Raw genomic sequence first — 8,529 nt, forward strand, 5'->3', positions numbered from 1 at the left:
AATTTAAACGTCGTCTGATCTTAATTGGTCAGCCTCTAATTGAGACGGCCATTATAGACCATTAACGCGCGATCAACGAACATTATCATTTTTCTGGCCAAGAGGGAAACAGTGACATTGAATACACAGTCCTATTGAGTTCCAGTCCAGTTCCGTTACAGAGTGGAACGATGAGATTTTAATGATCTCGCGTTAGTTAATGCGAAGTTCTATCGGATTGAGCGATGACTCCGTTTAATCGAACCTCGCATTATATTCGCGGAGACAATATCGTGTAACCGGTGCATGTACTGGTCTATAGCTTACTCTTTCGTTTTGGAGCTTTCGAATAATTTAGATTGGTTGTTCAATTAATTAAAGTGGAATCTTTTGACTTTACTGTTAATATTGTTCAATTTTCTATTAAGCTGGCATTTGCTTCTAAAATAATCAAAAATAAATAATTCTTCTAATCTTCTTTTGTAGGAACTGTAACAAATTTTGACCTACAGTTGTGTCAACATCAACGTATACAATAAAAGCTATTCGGATTGTTTATTTCGCACATTTTTACAATATATGTATAAAAACATGTTATATTATGTAAAATCATGAAAATTTTAAAATTGGGTCGTGTTAAAGGACTTTTTTTTTAAACGATGGTAACGAACGTGTTAAAGTACGTTTACAAATTTTTATACGAATAAAACTTCAATATGAAGAAACTTAAAGCTAAAACACAAGCCTAGATTTGAGTTGTTCCATGGTTTCCAAAATATTATGTATTCCATTGATCTGAAACAAAAATTTGATGATTATTTTATACATAGGGTTATATCCATATAGAGAAACATTATAGTTCATAAAAAATTGTTATAACAAAATTCGAAACATTGTTATGTAATTATTGAGAACACGGTCCAAAGTTTCGATTTTAATGATCTCGAAATATGATATCAGAGTCAATAAACAGAACAGTTGTTCTCTATACAATTAGCTGCTACATGGCTTTAGTTTCCGAGATATTCGCAAAGAACTGTTATTTTTACAGTGTTACTGAAAATGTGGAATCCTTATTACAGGGTGGATTTTAAAGAAATCAAAAAACCACGCCGACGACCGTTATCTTTTGTTTATATAAGCATACCATGGCAACTGAGTGCAAGAAGCATCATTAAACGAAATAGGAGTTAATCTAACCCAAACCTAATCCCTGGATTAGCACGATCCTTGTTAATTCTGTTAATATCGCGCAATTAAGTTTGAGATAACCTAGTCTTTATTTCGTCCTACATACTATTTGTAATAATAATATGTTAATATGTTCCAATTATTACAGAAATGTTTTCCTTATTTAAAATTTTACAAATTGGCTACTTTTTAATGTGTACAGTTACTCAAAAAATTAAGCATACACATACGCTGGTAGTAAAAATCGACGTGGAATGAATTAAATCATGCATATTTGAGAGTGAGAACATAGTATATATTTACTAGTACAGTTTAATGGATAATTAATGAAAGAAAAATAAAATAGTATTAAGTATTTGTTTATATTTAACTGAATATGTAAAATTACTGGAATTTTACCGATACAAAATTAAGCATACACATGAATTTTTTATATTATATTCCGCGATATACGGTTGCAAAGAAAATAAAATGAAATGACTATCTGTTAACTATTACTTAGTGAGAAAAATTCTTGACAGAATAGATTGGGCAATTCAGAAAATTATATATAATTATCGATAAAAAGGTAGAATTTCTAATACCCTTGGACGTGTTAAAGAAAAGTTATTATTGGTTATTGGTAATCGATTGCTCTGTCAGCAAGTCAAAATATGTAAATCCAGAAATAAATATGACAAATTTAAGAAAGAAAATTTCAATTACAATCAGAAAAAATATATCGATGAAAGCTGTTCGAAAGACTTTACGTAAAAAAGGATACAACAGGAGAATAGTTATGAAAAAAGCTTATATTTCAATAAAAAATAGGGAGAAGCCTTTACAATTCAGTAAAATCTTTGTTAAATGCAACGAAGATTTTTAGAAAAAGGTTATGTTTTCTAAAAAAACTAAAATAAATTTATTTGAACGCGATGGAAAAAGAAAAAATTGCATGGAAGAAGCCCAACAGAGAACATCGGGTTTGCAATACCTGTCAGACAGTAAAACATGGAGGAGGCTTGGTGATGTTGTGGGGTTGTATAGCTAAAAATGACACCGGGTATGTAGAATTCATTGACGACACAATAGATAAAATAAAATATTTAAATATTTCAAAAGAAAATTTAAAATCATCGGCCGAAAAATTGAAAATGCTGCTTGGATACTGTTTCCAATAGAACACTGACCCCAAACAAACATCTCACGTAGTGAAAAAATGGTTATTGTATAATATACTAAAGTTCTTACTTAACCCGATCGAGCATGTCTGGGGAGAATAAAAAAAAAGGTTATTAAATTATAATTTTATAAATGTAGAAGAATTGAAACTATTATTAATAAGTTGATTGAATCTATGCTACGACAATTACAGGCAGTCATTGAAGCCAAACGCCGTGCCACAAAATATTATTAATATTAATTTATTTATGTACTATAGTCTAAGTGTAAATATGTATACTCAATTTTATGAAAGTAAAACTCCAGTAATTTTACATTTTCAGTTAAATGTAAAGAAATACTTGATATTATTTTATTTTTCTTTCGTTAATTTTCTGTTAAACTATACTAATAAATATATATACTATGTTCTGACTCTCAAATATGCATGGTTTAACTCATTTTCACTATCAGCATAGGTGTATACTCAATTTTGTGAGTAACTATATATGTATGTGTAATATATATTTTCGCGTAGGTTGGGATTAGGCTAAATTTTATTTCGATGTGAAGTGAGGGCCTGGAGCGAATGAGAGGCACCATGCTTGCTAGACTCAATCACCGTGGCATATATTATACATTGTATATTAACCTTTATGTAACCTTTACTACATTGATATGATGTAGAGAGAAGACATGAGCAATTTGTCAATTATCTGCCTAATGAACAATTTGGTTCTTTGAGTCAGATTCAACATTTTGATCAATCAACAGGACACGTTACCGTACTCAATAGAATTCAAGCTGTAATTATTATTATTTTGTATATTTGCCCCAAGTAATATCTTAAATTGCTTTAATTGTCAATGAAACATTCTTGTTAAATGACTGTTTCTGGTCAGAGTCCCTACAGCTTCAGCTTTACGCGTTTCACATTAATTACATGATTTATTTTGGATGTCGATTGATAAGTGTAGTACCCTGTAAGTTTTGCTCTAAGCGTCCTAATTATCAGCCGGTAAGATGCTGGATTTAGGATTTGTATCTTAACTTGATTATCTTTCAGTTGCTTTAAAAGGAATTTTTTTGGTCCGGTTACTAATTTTAATGTTCAAATATTGGACGATCCGATTCCTTTTCCTTGTCCACCTTTGAATACTGCAATACCTTGACTCTACCTGACAGTTTCGGGTCATCTACCTAGGCATTTTATTCATTCCTAACTAATTTGGGTTTTATTACTGATAATTAGGGTATGTTTTTTTTTTATTCGATTTAGCATTTCCCACAGTTCTGCGGTAATACTTCTTGACTCAGTGTCAATGTAATAGAGACCTGCAGCATCTTTATCATTTGTAGGGTATCTTGGTGATTGATTGTTCATAGCAAGTAGTCAGAATCCATGATGTTATACTTTTAAATACACAATAATTAATTATTGCACTTTCACCGTAGGCAAGCTACGGTTACGGATGTTTGAATCTGCACAAACATACATGTACACGCACATATACTACTACTACGGTTTACGTAAATACTACACCACATGATGTAAATACCACAAATCACTATGGCATGTTGGAACATAACTCGCTTTGTAACATCGAACTGATAAATTGCACAGCCAAATGTAAACAAAAAGTTATTTGAATTTAAATGTTCTTATTTGCAATCATGTACATATCTTAACGTGATCAGCTGTTTTTTGGGGAATATTGAAGAAAGGAACTTTGAGCATCATTTAAATGCCAATCAAACTTCTGACGTCTTTAAGCGATTATAATTCTATAATTAAAACCATAGTCTTCGTGACGTAGAGCCCTGATCTTGGATGACTATAGTAGTGCATTTTTCGAACGGCAGATGATGTAAGAATACAGACATTAAACATGGATATGCGAAAATTGTTGTATCCAAAGCACCAGCATGACGCTTCAAAGAAACGATTTCAGAATGATAGCAAGCAACCGTAGATCATCGTGCATGAAATTATTTTTTACCACAGATGTGACTTAATGAACTAATGTTCCAAGAAGCACAATATTTTCTGGAACATACTGGTATTTATTTCATAAAGAGGTACGTTCGACAACTTGAATTCCACTACTTATTTCCGGACACTTTACATAACCTTAAATATTCCTGAAAGAAGAGTTGCAGTGTCTAGATCTTCTACGTTAAAAGTTTCGTGCCATAGTAACTTTCCTAGAACGGTATCATGAACCGTAAATGACGTGAATCGGAATCGCAATATTTACAATAACTTCTCCCTTATACGCAGAGTGATAGGAATATAGTAGTGCCGGGGGTGGCTGGGAAGGGGGCGGGGGAGAGGCGTCAAACTTTTTACTATCGTTTGTAAAAGAATATACGAGCGACTATGAAAAAGTAACTCACCAGAAAGTGACGTCGTTTATTACACGAGAGTGTTGTATTAATCCTTGAAGAAAAAAAGCATTGCACCCACACACATCAGATGTACGTAAGCGCACGTATGCAGGGATGATATTCTTTTAAAGTGTTTTTCCTCTCGCGCATCGGGAGGTGTGCTGTAAAACCGCATTGATAATATAAAGATCGTTTGAAAAGCTGAGCACGTCTTGTGATGTAATATATGCAGGGAAACTGAGTAAAACAAAACAGTTCCACTGAAATTGAATACAAATTTCCCCGACTCTTTCTCCCTCTACTACATTCTGCCTCCCTTTCGTTTTCATCTCTCTCGGATCTCCCGTCCCGACTCTCTCCCTCTCTTTCTCTCTCCCTCACGGAACACGAGTCGCCTGTGCTAGAAATACGAGACGACTTACCTACTTCCTCTTTCTGGATATACGAAAAGTTATGTCTGTGCTAATGACTATAAAAATGAACAAGATACCGTGGGCGTATTTTAAAGTGTCCATTAGAAACCTGGAAATTGAAATCTTGATAATTTCTAAGCCAGCCCAGTTCACCGTTGCTTCTCTACCACAACCCGTAATCGTTCGGTGAAATTATTTTATAATGAACTACCAAGCTATCGAAATGAAACTTCCTTTTCGCAATTTTTTAAAGAAAGGACCGTCGAATATTGCGGTGTTCGTGTATTATTTCGTGGCCCAAAGTGACGATTCTAGTTTCATTTCTGTAGAGTTAAAAATTACTAACCGTAGCAACACTAATTACTACGTAGCGTAACAAATTTCGGTGATTCCTATTATTCCGGTTTATGAAAAACTCATTAAACTGCGCGAGAATTTTAATTAAAAAGCTACCAGACAGAAAGGAACGTTCTATATTTTATTAAAATATAGCGGAACTTATATTCCGATTTTGTTACGCGTTCCAAACAGGCTACAACACTTTTTCTGTGTCTATATTTGATCAAGGAGAGCATTCTCGCGTAAACACAAACATAAAGTAAATTACGCAAAATAATTAAGCCCTTTAAGCTTTTCAAAATTTTATGCCTAATGCATCTATGTTTACATATACACGAGCAGAGATAAATTTGATTTATTAATTAAACGATAACAAAAGGGTATAGATATTAGTCTTGAGTAATATCTATTTGATGTTTGAATGCTTAAATTTGAATGCTTCCGGAAGTACTGTGAACAAGTATAGTAACTTTAAAAGTGTTTGCAATAATATAGCGAATTTCATATAATTTACAATGAACTTTGACACAAAATTCAAAATTCAATTACGCAAACACTGTATTTATATTTATATTTATACTTGTTTATAGATCTTCAGTCTTTTAGAAAAATACATTATAAATACTACCAAGGAAAAATTATTAGATTATACAAAGTCCAAAGCATATAGTTAAATATTTAGTATAGTTTAGTTAGTGGAAGGTACTATGACTTTTAAGAAATTTAGAAAGACAGATTAAGAGGGTAATTATTGGTTTGCTTAAAAAGAAATTTATTATGTAAGATTGGAAGTAATCCATACTACATAGTTTGTATATTAGATCGGTTCTATTGGCGTCTAGATATTGGCCTCTAAGAATTAGATGTGATCACTGGATGTAATAGTACAATTTTCGATTTTAATGGAGGAGAAATCTGAGTGGATTTCTTTTTTCGTTAAAGTGAAGGAGGTCGAGCTTTTCAGAGGCCAGGGAGGACCTAAGTTGATTACCGTCAACAGTAGTAATGGCTTTCTCCATGGCTCACTTACTGGCAAGCATAGACTGGACAGTATGTGGCTATATTGTCTGCAAACTGCTAGATCCGAATGTCAGAATTAAGTGACAGTATTTAGTGATAATATTTTTAACGTAGATTGGATAAAGGAAGTGACAGAGAAGTCCATCTTGAGGTAGACCTTTGAAAGCTTTTCTCGTAACGGTGCTAGAGGGGTTTAATGCAAACACGACGTTTTGTTCATGGGTCAAACAGCTTACAAAATTGGTGATTTTGTGAGAGCACACTAAGATACAAAATTTGTTCAAAAGAGTGTCTCTATCGACATAGTCAAGTGTCCTTTTAACATTTAAAAAGCAGACCAATACATCTTTATTCATGGAGAGGGTTTCCTCGATGGTAAGTGCCAGTGCTGTGAGATTGTCAGAGCAGGATTTTCCAGCACGAAAGCCAGCTTGAGAAGATGGAAGTCCAGAGGTCTCAAACCACCATTCAAATCTAGATTTAATCATTTTTTCCAAAATTTTACAAAGACAAAATGTGAGCGACACGGGCCATACTTCATTGCTGTCTTCAACAATAAATTTTTTACCAAATAAAACGGAGGAATCTTTTATTCAATACAGTTTTAGTTCACAATTATAAATAATGGATCAATCATCAGAAACATACGAACGTTTAACAATTTGCAGTATGAATGCGTTAAAGTATCTTAATTTAATCCTGGGATAAGTTCTAGTAAAATTGATTTCTGAAGTTATTTGAGAGCCCTTGCAAATTTAAATTTTATTGGGTTTTTATGTTCCATATTTACGCTTATGATAAATAGGTACCTAGATAAACGGACCGATGCTGTGCGAAGAAAATAATAAGTTTTCTTTGAAAAGCGCGTTAAAAGGAATCAAATTAATTAAAAATATTTTTAGGCCTCGTAAGTAATACATTATAATAATATTTACACATTTTATTTTCCTAGATTTTAATACAACATAACAGCTTACGCACAGACGAAACAAAATACGTTGCAAGTCTGAAGATGAGTAGATTAGTCGAGATCTTGCAAATCCCCCAGGGTTAATTTAAAGTACCTAATTCAAAGTGTTTATGAATTAATAATTTCGATGAAAGAGATCCAAAAGGCAAATGGTTCTTATCTGGTTATATTATCTTCTTTAATGAAAATAACTCTGTTTAGAAAGTAATATGCAATGTGTTTGTCTTTGAAACTTGGTCCAAGTGGACTTGTAACTTCGAGAGGCAGTAATTAAACATATGAAACATTTAAAGTTTCCTTAAATTAGTGGAAACATTTGTTGAAAGTGTTGCAAATGACCCTAATGCCAAGTTAATATCAATTATAAAAATGAAGACTTCTCCTTTACAACTTAGTGACATATTCCTGGTATCGTTAACAACGCACTGACCAAGTAGTGATGCCTCGCAAAAATAAATAGTGACGATATTAGTTTCTCTTAAGTTATCATTTCCGAAGGTGGCTAGGGACGAACGCGCACGCTACCAACTTTATTCTATCTTCGAAATTAGTTCAGCCGTCTTGGCACGTCTTTGTCGAGCTGCTGGTGATAAAGTTTAGTATGCTAATTCGCAGAACAGCTGCGCAGCTTCTCCAACCCGAGCAAAATACCAAAATTATTGAATTTAAATTGCTGTAATTAAAATGTCTTACGCTCGCAGACAAATTTCGAGATTCTTGTTATTAATTCTGACTGCTTGTCGTCTAAGACGAACGCGTTATCGGTTCCTTTACGGGTTAAAAATTATTCAAGTTCCGACATTATCTCTGTCGTATGTTCATACCCGTAATTTCACCAACAATAAAGTATCTCATGAAAGCAGAATTCAACCACTAAGTGTTCTAATGGAATTTTAATAGAATTAGTTCGATTGAAAGAATGGTTACTAAGTTCGATAACATATTTTCATGTTTACCGAACCTGTACTCTTCTTGCAGACCGTGAAATATTTAGTCATCTAGAACAGCAGATACCAAACCAATGGGAGGCATATTCTTGAGAGAAAGATGAATTTTTGTACTCGAAATGTATAAACAAAGAATTTTTGT

General features: G+C 33.1%; 1 protein-coding gene across 1 annotated transcript; it reads right to left on the reverse strand.

The window, feature by feature from the left end:
* Positions 1–6,508: 6,508 nt before the first annotated feature.
* LOC143150666 (uncharacterized) lies at positions 6,509–6,958 on the reverse strand. Its single transcript, XM_076319117.1, has one exon. It carries the CDS (start codon positions 6,956–6,958, stop codon positions 6,509–6,511), a length of 450 nt encoding a protein of 149 aa, XP_076175232.1.
* Positions 6,959–8,529: the final 1,571 nt, after the last annotated feature.

Source organism: Ptiloglossa arizonensis, chromosome 8 (assembly GCF_051014685.1).
Source record: "Ptiloglossa arizonensis isolate GNS036 chromosome 8, iyPtiAriz1_principal, whole genome shotgun sequence".
Classification (NCBI taxonomy): Eukaryota; Metazoa; Arthropoda; class Insecta; order Hymenoptera; family Colletidae; genus Ptiloglossa; species Ptiloglossa arizonensis.